At 33.5% G+C, this 22,821-nt stretch overlaps 1 protein-coding gene across 2 annotated transcripts in view; it reads right to left on the reverse strand.

Annotated features, from left to right (window-relative positions):
- COL24A1 (collagen type XXIV alpha 1 chain) overlaps positions 1-22,821 on the reverse strand; it is a 331,682-nt gene that overhangs the window by 268,805 nt on the left and 40,056 nt on the right. For both annotated transcript variants that reach the window (XM_069478155.1, XM_069478156.1), the window contains exons 6-8: positions 15,051-15,104; positions 11,748-11,801; positions 468-512 (exon numbers count right to left, since the gene is read on the reverse strand). In XM_069478155.1, coding sequence (XP_069334256.1) covers positions 468-512; positions 11,748-11,801; positions 15,051-15,104 — 153 coding nt within the window. The remainder of the gene's footprint in view (positions 1-467; positions 513-11,747; positions 11,802-15,050; positions 15,105-22,821) is intronic.

Below are 22,821 nucleotides of genomic sequence, written 5' to 3' on the forward strand. Positions count from 1 at the left end.
AAAATGCATGATTCTAATTTGGATTGTTATTAAAATTTATTTGTATTTACTCATGCAAGGGTCAAGGAACTAACAGCTATGGATTAGGCTTTAACGAACAGGTAAGTCCCTGAAATTGTGCAAAAAATCAAATGTGTATATGGGTATGTATGGATTATGTTTATTTTCTGGGAAAGGGTTCATAGCATTTATGAGATTCTCAAAGGGGCCTGTAAACCACACAGGTTTAAGAAATACTGTTCTGAAACATGTTAGACAAATAGTAAAAGTGACTAATAGTGAAATGTTATAGTTTTTATATTAAAAGATCTGCAGCTAATTAATTCAAAGGTTTTCCTGCACTACATAGAGTGAAAATCACTAAGAAGACAAATTGAAAAAGTGAGGGAAAATAATATTTCAGTGGAGTTCCCTAATATGTGCCTTTTGTACTGGAGAGGATACATGTCTTATGAAGTAGTACTTACTTGTTCACCTTGGAGTCCTGGGAGCCCTAGATATCCTTTCAGACCCTGCAAACAAAAAAGTGAAGACATGCTATGAAAAGTAAATTCATGTAAGCCAAATAAGTAAACATAGGTTCTAAGTTGTTCCAAATTTTGATTCCCTCATCAATACAAATTTAATTGTTACTAATTTATTAAATTTAGAAGTTTAAATTTAATTTTTATAAAATAATAATTCTTATCAATAACTGCTAATTAATTTTGATTGTTATTTGAATGATTTATTATCAACTAAAATGACAACATAGTGTGAATAAAAAATAAAGTACATCTTTATAAAAGGCTCATGTCTAGCAGTGGATCTGTTAAATGTGCTGAAGCTTTTTAAAAGTTGGTCTTAGTTCAATAATACTAAGAGAAAATGCCCTCAGACATAATCTGTTTTTAATTATTGAAAAACTGGACCATATCCAGACAGTTTCTCTAATCCAAATCATTGTCATAACACCCCATGAATGAGCTAACTCGAATGAAAGAGGCTGCTCACAGGTTCATCAAAAGGGGTAGTATAAAGTTGTCTAGGGAATTAGGAACAAAAAATATTTTCCAAATAATAGAACCAAAACCCAATCTTGATCTCTATCATGAACATCAAAGTTATAAAACAGACTTCTTCCTCTAGAAAGATCTTCTAGGAGCAAAATGAAGGAAGCTAAAAGAAAGGACAGGAAGAAAAAAAGGAAGATTTTGGACCTGATTTGTATAGTTCTAATTAACAGTGATTTGACCTACTGTATACTAGAAGATTTTGGTACACATAAAAGAAAAAGTTCCTTTTCTTTAGAACCTCATAGGATTTTAAACAAAATAAAACTCAAGATCCTGTAATAAACCATAGCTTACAAATATCAAAGACTTCCAATTAATATACTATAAACTGAAGACAAGTTTTTAGGGTTTCAGTCTAATGGAGTAAAAGAATCATTCAGGATTAATCACTAAGGGTTTATCAGATGAGATTGATTTGGGATTAATGGATTAGAAAAGGAAATGATGCTTTTGCTAGACAAACAGGGAAGTGAGAAGAGGTACCTACTAGAAAAATAAGGGAAAGATTTAAGCAGCTTTTGAGACGTTAAACTTAAAACAACAGTAAATTGTTTTAAGTAGAGTGGTCTCTTGGGAACCAAAAAGAAGACTGGAAAAAGTAAAGAAGCAAGTTTGGAGACAAAAGTTTTTGTGTTATCTGTATAGCATATAAATAACAAGGACATAATAAAACAAAAAACTAGAGGAAAGGGGAAAAGCTTATATTTGGGGAGTCCAGTTCCTTTGTAATTAGGCCATTAGAATGAGATCAGGGAAGCAGCCATAAGAAAGAAGGAAAATAAGGGAAGGAGGGAATGAATGAACTTCACTGAGTTACTATGTGCCAGGCATTATGCCAGCTACTTCTGAATGTCTCAGTTAATTTGTATAGCAATCCTATAAAGTAGGTATTGTCCCCATTTTTATAAATGAGGAAACTGAGCTCTGAGAAATTACATGACTTGACCACAGTCATATAGAATCATGTTGGTTTGATGGTTTTACATATCAAGAATTGTATAACTTGCCTTTCTACTTACTTTATATGCTTATCATTCTCTCATACTCAAATATAATCTACAAACTCATTAATTATAGGCCACCAAGACAAATCAACAAAAAGAATTATACTTCAAAACTCATGGTTTTATTAAAGTTACATGTTTACCAATAACATCTAATATATCCAGTGTTTAACTCAATTTTACTCTGAGATTTTACATTTTTAAGATAGAGGAAGATTAGCCTAATTACAAAGTATGAGATATATTGTGCTCAGTTGTCCCTATGTTTATACAAGATTCCACAAATTAAAACATCCACAAACCTAAGTCTTTTCACTTTTTATAAGAGGAGATAAGAAACATCCCCAGCACTAAGACAGTGGCAATGACTCCCTGGGATGAGGCAGCAGCTCTAGGAGAGTGAAAGCTAGAAGTTTCCTGGGACACTGCCAGGGATGTGAGGAACAAGGAGCCAGGGTAGGAGGCACATAGGTTAGAGAGACTCACTGCCATGGGCCTATTTCCTTTTTGGGCTTTTTTTGTTTTTTTTTTTTAAAGCATGTATTTATTTAATTACTTATTTTTATTTCTGTGAACCCTTGAGACTTAGCTACACGCTTCATTTTTTTGGCTGCCTTTTGTTTTTCTAATCAGAGTCTCTTTCCTCCCTAGCCTACAGTGATACAGAATGCAGTGGTGGTACAACTTCTTCTTTAGCTTACTTTCCCCAAAGCACCTTATAATTGTGAACTATATATGTTAGTCATGGTATCTTCTGCATGTACAATTCCCTTTTAAGGAATTCTTCTTCATTCAGAAACCCTAACAAAGTGGCGGCACCATGCAGTCATGATCTGTTCTTCATGGACTCACCCCTACCCACCTCAACCGTAGGAGTTGGCACCTTATCTAAGATAGGACAATACAAAGTCTAGCCAGTATCCTACAAGGTCACTGGGAATATAGTTTTGTTGAAATAAAGAAAAACTGTGCCAATCAAATTCTTTCTTTTTTAAAAAGGATTTTAACTATTAAAAACAACAATAGAAAAATTTAGGTACTTAGCACTGGGGTAGGAGGGGCAGCTGGAAAGATACACAAAGAAAGGGTAAGAGGAAGAGTGGGGGCATTGAGCTGCTACAAGAAAGCCAAAGTACAACTAAAAATTAAGAGTAAGCAGATACTGTGTTGAGAAAGAAAGTTGTTGTCAGAGGAGAAGTAAGGTAATGCAAAAAGGCAGATGCAGAGAGAGTAATACTAACAAAAAAACACAGTAAAAGATCCACAAACTAATGCTGCTATGATACTCAAAGATGCTATGAGCTCATTTGAATCATGTCTTTCTCTATGAGACCAAATCACATTATCACACCTAGCTTTATATTCCTTGAGATCCCTGTTTCCTTTATTGCTAGTAGAGAGGATTGAAATAACTCACTCTCATCCTTGAGACAGCCTAAGTCTCCATTCTTTACAATCAAAAGAACCTAAGTAAAACAATATTTTTTTGTTTTTATTTCTGTTTTTACTGCTAACAATAAGAACAGACCAAGTACATTGAATTCTAGATCCAGTTTTGCCACTAACGAGCCATATTATAAGCCTCAATGTCTCTATTTGTAAAATGATGACATTCAACTAAGTTATTGCTAAATTTATTTTTATTGCTTGAATTCTGTGATTACTGGAATCTGTAAGAAAGTCACTAATTTGTTTTCTTTAAATTTAGCTGTCAATGAATGAAAAAACAAAGGCAGATATATGAGTCAATTCAGGCTTGGAGACATAGGGAAACTTCAAGAAAATTGATGTATATATCAGAGAAAAATCAGATTCAGGCTCCCACATCCTTTCCTCATATGATCTAAAACAAAGATGGGGACACTGTGATGAGCACAGTGAAAGAGAGTGGGTCAAGCAGAAGTCTACTATGATAGTCTAGGTGAAAGATAATTACAAATTACACTAGGGTGGTAGAGTTAGAGATGGTATAATAAACTCCTTGAAAGCTTAAGCTTAATATAAGCTCCCTGTCTATTTTATTCAATCTGGTTTCCTGAGTGCCTAGAACACTGCGTGGTACATAGCAGGTGCTCATTAATTAACTGATGGAGAGACATGGATGAATGTATGAATTGATGGAAAGACTTGGATGCATTTGGAAATTACTTGTGTAGAGAACAGATTCTAAAGTATTTAATATGGTATCTCAATTTTCTTAAGGTTGAAATTAAAGGCAATAAACAGAATAAAGACTATTTTTTTGTTATTTGAAATGTATACTGGTAACATACTAGAGTTATCAGCACTGTTGTATAAAGACTTACATAGTACTCCCTAAATTTCTGATTATATGCCTCATTTATCTTCTACTTAAACATGAGTCTGTATAGTTTTAAAAAGCAAAGGGGATAATCTGGGAAACGTGCCTACCTTCAAGCTTTGACATAGCTCCAACCTAGGGACCTAGCATATTATCTTTAAAAATTAGTTTATATTACAGTACTTTGAAATATTATTTGAGTCATTATTTTCTATACTTATATAGGAAGAATGACAAAAAAAGTCTAGTAACTAACAACATATGATATTTCTCTGGTGAACATTCTGGAAAAAACTGATGCAAACACATTCCTTAAGGAATACCAATAGGAAAATTTACAAATTACATGCATGTTTTCAACTTTATAGATGAATGGTTTGCTCCTTTTAAGAGTGTTCTTTCCCTCCACTAAATGGGAAGCACTTATGTTCCTGGAACAAAAAGACTAAAAGACTTTTTCTACATATGAGAAAGTGTTCTCCATAGCACAAGACAGTTTCTGTATAATCACCCTGCTTTTCTATCATGGGTCTCCTTTTATAAACTTTTAGGTTTCAGAAACGTAGAAGCATTTCTCTCTAGAACTCAAAAAAATTCCAAAGAAATTGTGGAGACTAGAGGATTTGCCCTTGGCATTCTCCTTCTTAAAACTCTGCAGTAGCTCTCCACTACATGATAAATGCTTTAACATGGTATGTAAATCCCTTTATAATTTGGACCTTAACTACCCCTCGACCTTTATCTCCTGACGCCTCCTGCCTCACACTTCAAGATTCAGGCACAAGGAACTGCTTCTTACTCCAAGCCTTTGTTTATGCATCATCTATGCGTAGATAGCATACCTGTCCACTATGTACAATATCATCAGGATGACTTTTGCTCATCCTCAAGACTCAAGTTAGATGTCACTTCTTTCTTTGCTCCCTGTACCCAACACCCCTCACCCCCAGGAAATTTATGTAACCCTCAACTATGTCCTATACTATCCTTTTCATATCTTCATCATTACACTTTCCATAGCATAATATACATTTGTGATTTATTTTTGTACAGGTTGAGTATTCCTTATCTGAAATGCTTGGAACCAGAAGTGTTTCAGATTTCAGATTTATTTTTTATTTTATTTTTATTTATTTATTTTAGATTTTGAAATATTTGCATTATACCAGCTGATCATCCCAAATCTGAAAATCCAAAATCTGAAATGCCCCCATAGCATTTCCTTTCAGTGGCATGTTGGCACTCAGAAAGTTTCAGATTTTTGAGCATTTCAGATACAGGATTTAGGATGCTTAACCTTTATCTGTCTCCTTTTGAAGACAGTAAGGTACCTGAAGGAAGAAACTTTATCTTCTTTACATTACATTGGTTTGCTGAATGAACTGTAGGACAAAAGTATGTGATTAAAACAACTGCAGCATTTCAGGGTTAGTGACAAAATTTATCTAAGGAACAAAACTGCTGTTTTGTTTGAGGCAACTTCCCTGGATCATTTGCTCTATCTACTCTCGAGAAACCAAGGCAAAGGTGAGCTAACCATTGTAGATAATAATGTGAAAGGCAAAATCACTGAGTGATCAGTAACAGGTTAGCTAAGTAGAAATGGAATGATGGATGTTGGGAGCCAGAGGAGTCAGGGAAAATAAGATAGCAGAGAGGCACACTGCTTTGAGAAGCAGACCATAAGGTGGAAGACTGCAGCAGGACCAGGTGAAGAGACACAGTCACTTGGATTTAAGAGCACCAGTGCTCATTCATTCACTAATAATATGGGCTTGTTGTGTGCCAAACACTGAACTGAGATACCACAGTGAAAGAAACACAGTCTTTGCACTTAAGCAACTGATAGTGTATATATTTAGCCGCTGTTACTGCATTGCTGTCTGAAAGTATTACATTTTTTCTCTCTGCAATGCAAAAGCTTTAGTTTACAAACTAGGTAATTATAAGTATCTAGTAAAGTTCATCAAATACTACAGTACTCATGTCAGCAATGCCTTGAGGAACAAAGACCTATACAACAAAGGCCTATAACCATATTTTGACCAAAATAACCAGACAAAGCTATGGTAAAACTGGGACATAGTGATGAGATAGGATGGTCATAGTTGATCAAAACAGAATCCCTAAGCAAGAATTCAGAATGAGATGAAAATCAACAACTACAAGAATATAAACACTTTTTGGGATAAGGCAACAAATTCCCTAACGTTCTAAGAGTAAGGATTTTAATTATTTTTTTAAAAAATATGAAATAGAAGAATGATCCCAGATAGCTGGAGAACTTGGATTATGCGATTAATACAACACAAATCTCTCTATTCTGCCTACCTCCCCTTTAATAACACACTCCCCTCATGCATACAACATACAACCTTTGTCCCAAACTCCTTGCAATACTCGGCCTTTCCTGTAGTCCCATCAACCCTAGCTGTAGTCCCTCTCAACTAGGTCTTATATAGAAAAACAGTATGATAGTCTATTCTCAAAATGATGCTAAATGACAGAAGACATCTTATTCCAAGGACATAGAATTTTTTAAAAAAACTTCTGGAAACTGAAATACTTGTAGCCAAATGAATTTATCATTAATGTTGTAATTTCAATCTCATGAGCCAGACTGTGGGAAATGTCTATGAACACAGAAGTCCCACAAGCTACACCACTTGGCAACCACTGGCTTGGCTGTTGGAGAGCTCAGTACTGTGTTCAGCTTGTTCTCAGCTTCCCCTACCATTAGTGGGAATGGCAGATTGCAGAAGAGACCGTAACGGTGGTGACAGCACAGCCCCTAAGCAGCAGCATTTGTATTGGACTTTCACTATGACATTTGAATTGGGAAGCGACTCAAAACATAGCTCTGCAGTTTTACAGGAATAATGGGCCAGTGAGAGATGATCTATAGAGTCAGCTATGGAACAGTAAAAATCTCCATACTTCTCTCTTCAGGCACTGATTTTCTGCCAACTCTGATTTTTTTTTTGTTATTGTTCTCATTGGTATTCATTATTATAGCTCTTTAGGACTGTCCTTGCTTTAAACAGTTTGTTTATGAAAACCTGTATGCTTTTTGAGTGACTGATAAATTACATTGTGTTCCACTTTATGCTGTCAGTTCTTTTTTCCTTTCCAACTTTGTACAGATATTTACTATATACCTCCTATGTAATAGATTTTAAAGAATTAAAATGATTCTATCAAAATATAAGAATTCACACTGATTTATAATTGTCACTAAAACTTACTATAGTTTTACTATAGTTATACTACTATGTTAGTATTTTTTAATACTCAGAAAAATATTTTCATACATTATTCATAAAAATGTTTTAAATGTGGACATTATATTTCACAATTGCTCTGAAGTTTATAACTTCATGCCAAGATGTGCATAACTACTACCTAGCTTATCCTTTTGAACCTAGAAAAAGTGTTTCAGTTGAAAACATTGCTAATGTTCTTACAATTTTAAGTATAAGGCTTCCAATTTTAATATAGAAACTTATCAGCTATATAGAAAACAATTTAAAAAACCATCTTGAGTCCAAACTCAGAATTACGACTCCTGTCTTCCATCCAACCCAGCATGCACTCTGGATCCAATTTATTTGCTTTTTGGCAAAATTTACACATTAGTGAGAAGTGGAACTACACTTCAGTTTCTAGGAAAATCAGATTTACATGAAGGTGGCTAAGTTGAAGCAAATATTGCTTATTGAAGATGTTAATGCTGGTTTTTAAAAATGGGAGTAGGGGATAAAAGAAAAAAAAGAAAGAAGCAAACCAAAAAATCTATTAAAGATTGAAGAAAATATTATTGCTATCTTAGTTTGCTTTGTTATTTCTGTCTCAATGTTACTTCTAATTTTCAAAACTTTTTTTTTACATTAATCTTCTGTTTATCTCAACAGTTTTAGTGCATTGTTAGTGTGTTCCCCCAACTTTCTTACAGCCATTTGAGCTTTAAAATTACTTGAGTTTGGTTTATATTAGAAGAATTTTAATACTTGCAGATACTTTCCAGAGAAAAAGAATAATGAAGTCATTATTATCTGTCATCCAAAATCATATTTGTCCCCTTGGCTTTCATGAAAATCAATATTGTACTTTCTCTTGCATATATGCTAGAGATAGTCAGAATTACTTAAATATCAATATCTAACAAATATTGACTTAAATAATAATTAATAGAGAAGCATTATCCATAGTGATTAACAGCACACTCATATGTGTTAAATAGGCCTAGATTTGAGTCCTAAATCTTCAAATTAATAGCTGTATGGCCTTGGGTTTAAGCGCTGTACACCTCAACTAACTTATTTATGACATACTGAATATGGTATCTGTCTCAATAGGTTATTTTTTGGTTTATATTTTTAACAGATGGGGTCTTGCTATGTTATTCAGGCTAGAGTGCAGTGGCTATTCACAGTTGCAACCATAGTGTACTATAGCCTTGAATTCCTGCGCTCAAGTGATCCTTCTGCCTCAGCCTCCTGAGTAGCTGGAACTATAGGCATGCTGCTCCTGGCTTCAATAGGTTGTTTTTAAGATTAAAAGGAACAGTGCTCAGCAGAGAGACTGGAACATTCCACATAATAAAAGAGCTACTTTTAATATTAGTAATAGTTATAATAATTCATAAAATAGTTTAACAGATAAAAAATATATAATTACTTCATAGTACTCAAAACCCAAGTATCTTACTCATCTCTCATAATGAGTACTGAACATACTGAATAGCATTTAGCACAGTGGATTCCTATTAATTTTATCTCTTGATCCTGCCATAACTCTCAAAGTGACTCTGAGCAATTATCTTAACTTCTCTGGGCTTATCTTAGTTTTCTCACTTAGAAAATTATTACGTTCTCATCTTGATTCACCTATCACTTTGGGGGAGAACTCAAAGATGAAGGAATGGGGTCTCTAGGTCACAGCTAATATGAGCTATTTTTCTAGGTTCTCCTAGCATGGATCCTAATTGCAGGGAGTAACTATGAGTGACTTAAGTGGTCCAAACATTGAACCAAATTAATTTGATTTTGAAAAAGCTCATAATTTACCTGAACACTCTACCCAATAACCAGTCTTGCCCTTTCCCCTTCCAAACAAATCGTAGTAATAGTATATCAAGCTCATTTGGAATGCATTTCTACAATGCTTATTTTTCAAAGATTTGTACATAGTTTCCATTAATAGACACACACTGAAAAGGGGAAAAACATTCTCAGAAAGACTACAAAATCATCTCAAATATTTCAACACTGCTCTGAACTCCTGTCAAACCATAGTAAACCAGGGATGCTTCATTTATCAGAAACTAATTCAGTTTCTAAATACTTTCAACTAAACCCTCTCTAGAGAAACTTCAGTAACAGCTACTAACTGATAATATATCAAGATTCCTGACTTCTGTAGGGTTTATTTTATTAGTTAACAATATGCCAAATTTAAAATTTTTTTTAAATCATACAAGAGAAAAAAGAAATCTGTGAAAGACATTTACTTTGTGGCCCAGTTTGTTTAAAATAATGCTGCTATTTCACTTTATTGGACTTACACAGACCAAAAAGAATATATATGCCTTAATATTTTAAAATACTAATGGGTCATATAACATATACAGAGGTCTCCAGAAGTTAATACCCTCTCCTTTAAGTAAACACAACTTCAAAGTTAAAAGGATAATCTGTCCTAATGGATAAAATCTAAATTCTTTCCCTTTTTTCTACAAATAACATTTCTTCCCCTCTACACAAAAACTAATCAACATTTACTTAGTGTTTCCCTTTCTGGATTGCTGATTTCATGAACCACAGGCATCATTTAATCTCAGAAAACAATGATTCGTTTGTTCTTCACTCATATGAAGTGTCACTGTGTAGGATGCAATAACTGTATATTTAATATTAATAACAAATAAAATAATTGAGATCCTATCCAAATTATTAGATGACCTTTGATTGAGGCTATGTCAGTACAGTTCCCTAAGAGATATATGAGTGGTCAGAGGTATACTGAGTAGCATTAAACAAACAGATTCATGATTGTATATCAAGACTAATACTGTTAGAAATGATCACTCTGCAGTTGCATGTTTCTATGGGGGCAACCAACAACCTCAAGAGAGTTATCAGATTCTAACTACTATCTAGGATGAAGACTAGTCTGAAAGCCATAAAAATAATGGTGTGTGTAGTCATTGGATGGAAAATACTCTCATAAGATCAAAACCTTTTTTATCATTTTACAATCCAGCCCTTTAACAGGGGTTATGACAGAAAGCAAAAGAGGTCAGGATTCTTTCTGAAACCAAATAAATAACTGATGGTTCACACTTATTAATATAACAGCTGGCTATATGTCTGACACTGTATTATGTGGATTATCTCATTTCATCTTTCTCAAAACTCCCTATGAAGTGAGTAGTATTATTTTCACATTTTACAGATGAGGTAACTGAAGCTTAGAGAGGTTAAGCAACCAAGGTTGATGGAACCTAGAAAATCACAGGTGGGATTTGAGCCAACAACCAGAGCCTGAATACCATCTGCAACCTAAATCTCCCAAGAGGAAAGGAACTAACACACTAAGACATCAACACAGCTCATTATTATACATATTTACATATTTGCATCAAGTCAAATACTGCCCTACAATATTCTGGAGCCCTTAATATCTTAGAAAGAAATTTTGTGACTTCCTCATTCCCTGTAGAAAATCAACAACTTAGTGTTTGGGGGAAAATGAGTTGAACAGACAAAAAAGAATTTATACATGTATTAATCCAGGAAACTGCACAACATATTTCATGAAATAATGATAGCAGCTGTATCAGCACTCCTTTCTACCTCAGAAAAACACTAGTCATATGCATACAACTACTGTATTTTACTAGCCATCGCCAAGCCTTACCTCCATCCTACCTTTCAAACCTCACATTTATATATATATCATGGCAAAGATTATTATTTCCCAATAAAATGAGAACCCCTTAAAATCCAAGTGTATTACCTATGAGCAAATGAGCCTCACTTTGGGCATATAAAAGCTATAAATTGACTTCAAGGTTTCACAAGCCGGTCATTGCCCTAACATAATTTAAAAAGAGGAAAGCTTCAATATTCTGTCAGTGATTTTGACTTTCTCTTACATGTGAATTTTGTACCCATCATTAACTGAAAGATCTTTTCTTATTGTTCATAAGATCCTGCCTGTTGCAGGTACCACTTTCCTAGATTAGGACAGTATCCCAATTTGCTTTTGCTGAAAAGGAACTTAAAACGTTGGTTTAGGGCTCAACTTCAAAATGAGATCATAGTAGTTGAACAGCTCCCAGATCCATATGACATATAATTATGTAAAAGTAAAACTACATCTTACCTTATTACCTTGCATACCCGGGGACCCCATTAATCCAGAAAGACCTTGATCACCCTATAAACAAAACACAGAGTTTTAATATAATGAAAGAGAATTGAAAAGTAGACCTGCTTTGAAAATTAGAGCTCCTTTTAATCTTGGATGTTAAGCTCTTACTATATTCATTTCTGATCTTCACAATCTGGCTCAAGTTTCACCCAGTTTCTGAACCCTTTTGAGCCCTTTTCTGAGACTCCCAGCCCTTATCTTTCCCAGGGCTTAATACCTGGACTATATTTTCCCACCTCCATACTCCTGCTCCTTTTTCTCTCATGGGTTCTTTTCTTTAGGAATGCCCTCACTCCCATACTTCCCATCAGCTCAAGGTCTACCGTGTTTTTAAAAATCTCAAGTAGTTTCCTTAAAAATTCCCCAAGTGCTTTTGTGAGGCAGCTGGGGAAGTGTCTGCCCTACCCTTCTCTGTGAAGAACTGCAGCCTGGTGGGAAGCCCCAGGCCGAATCTCTAAGGGTGTGACGGCTTGACTGGGTACACGTGACCACTAGGAGCAGGGGCACTTCCCTTTCCGGGGCAAAGGTGGTACCTTCCACTGTGCCTGGCCGCACTACAGAACGTTACCCCTGGAAGCAATTGGAGCGAAAATTTATTGGGAGGTCCACGTGCTTGGCTTGAACCGACTAGACATTACTGATTATGGCCGTCTTCCCCGCACCTTGAAGAGTACCTGCGAGCCTGTCTTGTGGAAGGAAGGAGAAAGTGTATCGGTGAGGGGGAAGGAGCGCCTGTAGCAGGTGGGAGAGACAACTAGAGACATAAGAAGCTGTGTGAATTGGCAAGGGAAAAAAGTGTCAAAGAGCTGGGAAGAAAGTAGAGATGGAAACATGGATCATTTTGAGCCAGTTAACTCAAGGTACACTTTTTCTTTACCTCTGTTTTTCTCCCTCTTCCCACTGTAAGATTTATGGCGCGTGGGAAAAAATAATGTATTTGAAAGAAAAAAAGATTACTTAGGTAATAATCCTAAATAAACTCCTTAGTAACTATGTTCTGCCTAGTTTTTAGTTCATTATATACTTTAATATGTCATAACATTAAACGATCAGAAGAGAAAAGTATGTTTCTGGTTATTAACAATGGTGTGCTTTTCCATTTGTTCTAATATTCACTTTAATGCTTCTCAAAGTTTTATTAGGATGGCTTCCTTTGCAATGGGATGACCAATTTATACGGGTTTTTTTGCTTGTTTGTTTAACATTTATTACTCTGATAGAGGGAAAAGAAAACTACACCAGGAAAGAAGAGACTGGAGGCTGGCCCCCTTTCACTAGCTCTAATGATGGATGAATCACTTATTTTCTCTTCCTCTGTCTGAAAAATCAGACTTATGATGACAATGATGATGATAATGATGATGTCGTCTTACTTATCTTATAGGAAAAGAAAAATTACAACATTTAAAAACTATCTATGCATGCCCTTGAGGTCCCAAAAGGGCTTCAAAGTTTGTGTATGGTCTGTTATAGATGTTACTTGGTGGATGTTACGTGGTGAAGGACTATAGCCCCTGCATTTCTTATATTCATTATTGACCATATATTTATTGTAAAAATGGCTAAATAGTTAAAATTATTTTCCAATCCCTCTCTACACCCACCAATTTAATGTTTGTATTTTGTGTTCAGATTTATGTATATAACTAATCTCTTGTCTCCTCAGTATATTTGAACCCAATTTAATGTACATACAATATCCAAGAGCTTGTTTTTAAATTTTACCATTTTAGAAATACACCTCTCAATTTTAAAAATCAGATTTCACTTAAAGCTAAATGGCAACATGCTATTAAATTTTATATCTTACTACATTTTGCTTAGATAGTAAGGACCAAAATTAGTATATGAGGAACTCAAAAAGTAAAAAAAGACTCACATACTTCCAAATCTCAACTCCCATACTGAACCACCCTATACTTTGTACAGAGAAGCCACAAGGAAAGCTAAAACCAAGCATTGGATATAAATGTGAATGTTTAACCTGGGAGTTTTATTTAAAGCAGTCACCAAAACAGAGTGGGCCTCTAATTTCTAGATTTTAGGTAAGAAATCAAATATTCTATATTTTGATATTTTAAAAGATGACATTTGTTTCTCAGGTTGCAGGATTTTTTTCTTGTAATAATTAAGAGACTAGTAAAATATAGCATTGCTAATAATGAACTTCCATTCCCTTTCTAAGTAATTTAGGCTCAGTGAACTCAGTTCCATCACAGTAATACAATTCCCAAAATTCTAGATAAAAATGATTTTTAACATGTACCCCTAAAATATGTACTATTCCATATCCATAAAAAATTAAAAAACAAATGTTATTGAGTATTTACTTAGTAGTATAATATCTATAGAGTCCATTATTATGATGTGATTTTTTTTTAAGTCTATAAGAGTTTTTGTAAGCCAAAGAAAAAATAAGATTTCAACCTAGAAACCACCAAAATTATTCAGGGATTTTTTAAGTTTGTGAATATATCCCACATAAATGAAAAGATCCTATAATTGTATTGCATTTATAAATTGCTTGTCTAAACAAATCTTCCCAAATGTCCTCCTAAAGACTCCATTTGTATTGATCCTCATTGGAAAACAGCATCCTCCTCCCAATAAAGATTTTGTTGCTATCTTTACTTTAAAAAATTACTTTTTACCTAAATACGTATATGTTTGTATTGAGAGCATTATAATAAAATGAAAAACATACTGGACCAGAAGTCAGAAAATTTGAATATATCATTAAGTCTGCCACTTACTATCTATGTGATAAGCCATTTAAAATCTACAAGTTCTGTTTTCTCAACTAGAAAACTAAATAATGATGACTGCTTCGCACAGAGTTACCGTGGTACTTACTTAAGTTAAAGTATTCTAAAATAGAACTATCCTAAAATGGTGCAAAATGTTATTGGAATTTATATATTATTGTGTGCATGTATATCAACAGCAAAATCTTTGCAGTTAGGACCACATGCTACTCTAATTCTTTACCCCATCTACTCCTTATTGGCAGATAGCAAAATGACAGGCCACAGTAGACACTACATAAAATTAATGTTAAGATTCAAATAAATTAGTTAAACTGATGATATAATTTACTTAATTCTTCAAATATTTCTTTCTTCATTAAAATCCAATAGTTCTCTGATATCTTCTCTGTCTGATATAGTAAAGATATTTATGTTTTAAAAAGATAAAAATGATTTTAAAATGCTTGAACTATATTACCATGATTTTATTTCATGGACAAATAATTACCTTTTCTCCAGAAAGAGCTTGACCTGGGGAAAATCCTGGATCTCCTTTGGGGCCCTGGATAAAACAGTTATAAAACACATGGTGAAGCATAAATTACATATAATGTATATCTTCAGTTATGTATCATGAGATGCTATATACATCATATAGTAGTAAATAAAATTATTTTAAATTGAGATAGGCATAGTTTATTGATTTTTTTAATATACCTTCTTCCTAGTCTTATTTTTAAATGCTGAGAAGATTCCTAAAAATTCCTTAGACATAGTTGATTTTTTAAAATCTAATAAATATAAAGTTATACTGCTATTGAAACATCTTTGCTTGGGGGACCTAGGTAAAGGCTTTGTCTTTTCCATTTTTGTTACATACTGCATTGTTATTCCTATTTTAGCTTTGAAAGACTAGTTACATTAGTAAAAGAAAACTGCTTATAATGATCGTCAAAATTCTAAGTTTAAATATTTTCCAAAATCTTGCAATGCCCATGCATTACTTTTATAATAAAGAAAAAATTTAAAAAGATATCTCTATTTGTCAAAATTCTTTTTATTCTGTTCTAAAAATAGATACTTTTTGTAGTCTAGGGATCTTATCTTCCACATTTCAAGAGGAATATGACACTAAATTTCAGCTAAAGTTTTTTGGTACAGTATTAGAATAATCTTTCTTATGATAAATAGTAGCAAAGTATCTCTTTTTCACATCTCATAAAATATAGGGGCCAAAATGAAGATTCTTTAAAATTCAAATCCTGATTTCATTACCATTCTCAACTAAGAATAAATAATTCTCCTTCCTAGATACTATTTTACCCTTTGGGAAATAGGGAAATAGACATGTCTTCTTTCACATATTCAGGGATGATTTTAAATAGCTTTCAAGCTGACTGATGAAGAAAGGAATACTAAAAGAAAAGTCCTGCATGGTCCTCAGTAAGTCTTTCAATTCACAAATTCTAAATGAGTGCTCACTGGCAAAGAGTCCTGTGTTCTATAGTCAAAAAAAATTTTTAAAGAAAAAGTTGTGCTCTAGACTGAGCTCTTCTCCTTTACAGACATCATCACTTCTATCAAGGCTACAATTTGGTTATAAAATTGGTTATAAAATTATGGGACTTAAGAAATGGCTTTGGTGATGTTTTAATATTTATGAACTCAACTCTTCATCTCCCCCGAAAAAAGGTAATTTACTTAGAATGTATAAGAGATATTAGCGCTTATCTAGTAAATTGTATTTTGTATTGCAGATGAAGCAGTGAGGTCCAGAAAGGTTAATTGATTTGCTTAAGATTGCTTAGAAAAGTATTGGCAAACTAGGTCAATTTTCTTTTTTATATCACAATACCTATGAAATAAAATCTTATATATTGGTTTTAATATATTTTAATCGTTTATTATAAAAACTAGCTAATTGATTTGAGGCAATAATTTACAGTGAATTTAAAAATAACTTGAGAAATGATAACCCTTGTCCATTTAAAAAAATTGAAAGACTGGGCAAAAGTGATCAATTGAGAAATAAAAATCAGATTTAAAAATGAAACTTTTTCTTATTCATATGTGGTATATCTGGACAACATATTTGAAACATATATGTCAAATTTCCTTTTTTCACACAAATATGACTGAATTAATTTATCAACTCATGTTCTAGAATGGGAATTTCAGGTCAGCATTAAGGAAATGCTCTTAATCTGGCTAGTTGTGCATATAACATGAATTAAGTGGAGATTATTGAATATGCCAACTTTATCTGAAATGTCAAGGAAGTAGGTCATACTTCTCTGCATTGAAGGAGAAAACTCCCAAATTTCTTACTTTCTCCCTCATTTTGTACCAACTCTTTGATTCCTGACACACTTTTAGTCTTACATGATTGGTTTTATAAACCCCCTTTAGAATTAAATTTAATATTTATAAATTAATCATAATTGACTTTGAACCTTAAAAACCAGTGAAAAGTGACATGTTACATTCAGGGAATAACAATGTGAATGATGGTTAACTTCACCTCAGAAATGGTGTAAGCCAAAAGATGAACAATAGGCATCTTTAAAGTGCTGAAAGAAAAACACCCTCAACCCAGATTTGTATACTCTATGAAAATATCTTTTAAAGAATATAGACAACAAAATAAACTTATTGGCAAACAAAAACCAACAGAATTCACCACCAGCAGAACATCACTACACATGTAAAAGGAACTTTTTCTAGCTAAAGAGAAGTGACACCAGATGGAAACCCAGGTTTATAGGAAGGAGCAAGGAGCACTGGAAATGGAAATAAATGAGGACATGTGAATGACTTCTTTTGTTTTTTTAGTTCTCTTAATTTCTTTAAAAGATTATGTAATGCAAAAATTATAACATTGCACTGTGGGATTTATAATGATATAGATGTAAAATAAATGACAACAAAGCACAAAGAATGGAGGTAATGGATAAATGTAATATGTTGCAATGTTCTTATAGTTTATATGAAGTGACACCATATTAACCATAAGTAAACTAGAATAAGTTAAAGATGCATATTGTAATCCCTAGAGTAACTACATAGATAAGTGGGTAGGTAGGTAGATAGATGAATAGATAAAGAGATATAGCTCAAAGGCCAATAGAGAAATAAAATGGAATGCCAAAGTATATTTTATTAATCCAAAAGAAGTCAGAAAAAGAGGAAGAGAGGAACAAATAACAGATTGGATAAATGGAAAAGAAATAGCCACATGGTAGGGCAAGACCCAATCATACCAATGATTACATAAATATAAAGTGGACTTAACTCTCCAATTAAGAGATTATCAGGCTGGGTAAAAAAAGTAAGATCCACCTACACATTGTCTATAAAAGATGCACTTTAAATATAAGACACAGATAGGTAAACAAATACAAAAATATATACCAAGAAAACAATAAGCATTAAAAAGCTTGTGTGGCTCTGTTACTATCAAACTAGACTTCAAGAAGAGTATTACCAGAGATGAAGAAAGACATTTGATGATGATAAAAAGTGTCAGTTCATCAGGAAAACATAAAAACATGCATGCAGAGCACAGAGCTGCAAAATATATGAAGCAAACACTGACAGAACTAAAGGGAGAAATAGACAAATACAAAATCATACTCAGATATTTTAACACACTTCTCTCTGCAATTAATGGAACTAGACACAAAAAAGCAGTAAAAATAGAGAAAATTTTAACACCAACCACCATAAACTAATTGACATTTATAGAATACTATACCCAACAACTGCAAAATATACAATCCTTTAAAGTATGCATGGAATATTCACCAAGATAGATCACATGTGGAGCCATAAAATGCCTCAATAAATTTTATAGTATTGAATTCCAGTGTATGCTCCCTGATCACAATGGAACTAAATTAGAAATCAATAATAAACAAAACAACATACTTCAAAACAACCCATGGGTCAGAGAAGAAAGTATATCTTTTTATCTGAATGAAAATGCAACATATCAAATTTTGTGGGTTGCAGTTAAATCAGTCCTTAGAGGGAACTTGTAGCTTTAAATTCTTATATAAGAAAAGAAGTTTTGAAATCAATGATTTAACTTTCCACCTTAAGAAGCTAGAAAATGAGGAACAAATGTAGAATAGATAGAAGGAAAGAAATAATAAAGAGCTTAAATCAATGAACATTAAATAGCCCATAGAGAAAATTAACAAAGTCAAATGTGTTGGTTCTTTAAAAGATTAATGGAAGTGAACTCTTGATTTTCTCCCAAGCAAAAACAAAACATCCAAAATCCTGTTAACATGTTCCTCCTTATTCCAGTAGATGGCAGCTCCCATAATACCAGCTGTTTCACTACTCAAGTCTTAGAATTATCTTTGACTCTTCTCTTTCATACTGTATATGTAATCCATCAGCAAATCATGTTGACTGTAATTCAAAATATACCTAGATTTTGAGAACTTCTCACCACCTCTATTGCCAACCCTCTCATCCATGCCATCATCACCAATGATATGGACTAGGGTAGACCAGTTGGGTAGACTCCAAACTGGTGTCCCTCCTTCCACCCGTCCCTCATTCCAATATATTCTCCACATGACAGCCAGAACTATCCTAACAGTATAAATTGGATGTAAATTATCTGCTTAGAACTCTTCACTGAATACCCAACACAATCAGTAAAATCTAACCAAAATCATTACCAACAAGGTCCTATATAATTGGCTCCTACTACCTCTGATCATATACCTACTACTTACCTCATTCAGCTATTCTTCAAAGATTGTCTCAAGGCCTTTGGAATTGTTTTTCACCCTTTTCTTCATCAGGATTGCAAAAATAGTGATTTTTTAATTCTAGCATTCTTTATTTACTAGCATTTTCTATAAAAAGAAACTTCCTTTATCAATCATTTGGTTATCCTGAGGTTCAATTCTATAAGAAAGACAAGGCAATTTTTAAAAAAAGTCTTGATTCTTTCCTTTTATTTTTCTTTTACTTAACCATTCTTTGAAATAATAATGTGGTATAATAAAATATATATATTTGGTTTTTGTCCCCACTTGCTGGCACAGAGTTCCCAAACCCCTTGGAATTTCCTGAGTGATAAGGGTATCTTTTGTTAGTCATAACAAGACCCTTTTGAACATACCTAAGTTTATGCTAATTAAGATGACTCAGGGAGGAGCCCCCAAATAGCTTTCAGGATTGGGGTCTGTCCCCAGAAAGTTACACAAGTGATTAGAGCATGGGAACTTTCAGTCCTACTTCTCCTTTCTCCCACTGCCAAGGATGGCAGGTGGGAAGAGAAGTTATGTTATAAAAACATAACTGGGAAGGTAGTGTGGCAGGAGAGAGCATGGAAGCTCTGCATTCCCTACTCCGAATACTTTGCCTTATGCATCTCTTCCATTTGGCTGTTCCTGAGTTGTGGTCTTTGCAGTAAAGTGGTAAAGGTAAATGAAGTGTTTTCCTGAGTTCTGTGAACTGTTCCAGTGAAATATCAAATCTGAGAGGGTGGATCATGGGAACCCTTGAGTTTGTAGTCTGTCCAGACAGAAGTGTGGGTGGCCTGGGCACCCCATTTTTGGGGATGGCATCTGAAGTGTGTGCAGTACTGTGGGATGGGGTTCTAAAACCAGTGGAGTCTGATGCTAACCCCAGGGAGTTAGTGTTAGAATTGAATCGAATTGTTAGATATCCATTTGGTGTCAGAGGATCTGAGAATCTCACAGATGCAATTCCCTAGCGTCATCTAAAGGTGATCAGGGAAGGTTTATCTGTTTGTTTTTTGCATCATTATAACTCATGGATTTAGAGATATTTGATGTGATTTAATCTACTGCAGTTATTCTTAATGATATTCAAATGACACCAATTTTTGGCTATTTAAGTTAGCACCTGAATCCTTTTGACATTTCACTAATAGTCTTTGATAACTAGAAATAAGCATTTTTAATATACTTAAATAACATTTTAACTGTAAAATCACAAACAGGATCAAAGAAAAAGATCATATTTTGTCTGCCTTTCCAAGAACATCCCCATGCTGTCTAGAAGAATGGGAGCAGCTCAGTCTTTAGCATTTTATCATTCTTTACATTTTCCTAATGTTGGACTGCCAATTGTTATGACAATTTGACCCAATAAAAAATTCTTAGAATGGGTCAGCGTCTATACTTAATATATTTATTTAATTTACATGCAAGGAAAAATAGTACTTTTTGTTAAGTGAAATACATAATGGAGACATGGGAGCTTAGGGTCAAAACTAGTAATAGAACACAGTACTAAGATATTACTGTTCGGTGTTAAATACTTAATATTATTAATATTAAATGTTATTAATGAGTCATTGTTATTGCAGTTAATTAAGGCTAGATGTTTTCATTTAATTGGATTTAATTTGAAAGACCATTGGCCTTAACCAAAGTAATATAAACTATGAATGTTTGTGGAGAGGTTTAAATTTCCTCTAAGAAGCATTTTGGGGATAGGATCTATCTTGACCACAAACAGATTGCCTGGACTGGAATTTTAAGTACATAGACGGTTAAAGATATACATTCTGCATGCATTCATTTCTCATGTTCAAAGATCTACAGCATAATTAGACATGTGTTTAATTAATATCAATAAAAATGTCGATCACCCTGCCAATAAATAAAACTGCAGTTCATTTAATAGATAAATATGATACACTGAGCCCAGATGGCATTTGATGACAAGAAGAAATCCATTCTCTCTAGCAAACAGGAAATGGAATTTACCTCCCTCTGATTTTTTTTTTTTAGGACACTATTTCTACCATCAGTCTCCTGATTTCAGTTAATGAGCCCATTAGAGGAATATTCTTCCTTTATTTTAAATCATATTAGTATTACTTGCTGAGAAAAATTGCTTTATGTCCAATAAATTTGTGTGTGGTACTTTATTCTTACATTATTTAACAACTTAACAACATAGTTGTCAAGGACTAGAGATCAGTTTTACTCTTGATAGAGTTTATATATTATTATCATTATCCACAAGATAAACTGCTACCCTGGAATAGAACTATTTTGTTACTATTACTAAATAAATTCAGAGAGTCTTTAAGTTAGGTAACCCCACCCCTACCCTTCCTTCTTAGGGTGCTAAAAGACTTCCTCACTATGTTGGGAGAGGCACCTAGTGTAAGGAAAAGACTAAAATATATCCAGTTTTTTACTCCAACTCTACCACTTACAAACTGTTACCATGGTTACATGCTTACTTCTCTGAGTGTTTTCTTCTGTGCAAAGCAGAAGGTAATAAAGCCTACTCTCATAGTACTCTTGATTGGGATAAAACTAAATGAGATGCCATACATAAAATAATTGGCAGATATTAGATACAAGAGGATTATAAAGTATAAAGCTTGAATGTTCTATTACTGATTACTCTAGAAATGCATGTTAAATACCTAGGGAAATTGGTTTCATAAAATCAAACATTACAAGCTTTATTTGATACATTTGGGACACAATGGTAATTTTTAACACATGTCACAAATATACTACCCTCCACAAATATGTGCAGCTAAATCATAATCAGTTTTGGCTATTTTGGACAGAGTTATCAAATTGTTAAATTAAATATGAATTAAAGACTAATGTTCAGGTTTATACTATTAAGTCCCCAAGAAGCCTAATTGTTTCAAAGTAAATGTAGGTTATTTTAGTCCCCCATAAATGGGTTCATAAAATGTTTGTTGTGTTGAAAAATTAAATCTATACTACAAAATAATATCAAAGAAGAATCTAGAGATTCAAGTTGTTATCTCTCCTAGATCACTTTACCACAGATACATATTAATACTAAACAATAGTGAAAATACAGTTTTTAATCTTGGGACAGGAATAGTTTTCATTCAATACAAAGTTCTTCATTTTCTCAAATATTTTCTCCTAAATATATATACAAATTTTAAGAAGTCAATTAAGTAAAAAACTTTCCGCCATCTCTGTCTTCATTTTTTTTCACATTATTTCCACATTTTTTGTTTGTTTCTATTCTGAAACAGCAACAGTGCTTATTAAGAAAGGAGTGTCCTTCCTGAGCAAAAAGAATAAAACAGGAGAAATCACATTACCTGACTTCAAATTATACTACAGAGCTACACAAAAATCAAATCAAAATGGATTAAAGACTTAAATCTAAGATCTGAAACTACTAAAAGAAAACACTGGGAAATGCTTCAGGACATTGGTCTGGGCAAGGACTCCCTGAGTAATACCCACAAAGCACAGGCAACCAAAGCAAAATTA

This window comes from Eulemur rufifrons, chromosome 8 (assembly GCF_041146395.1).
Source record: "Eulemur rufifrons isolate Redbay chromosome 8, OSU_ERuf_1, whole genome shotgun sequence".
NCBI lineage: Eukaryota > Metazoa > Chordata > Mammalia > Primates > Lemuridae > Eulemur > Eulemur rufifrons.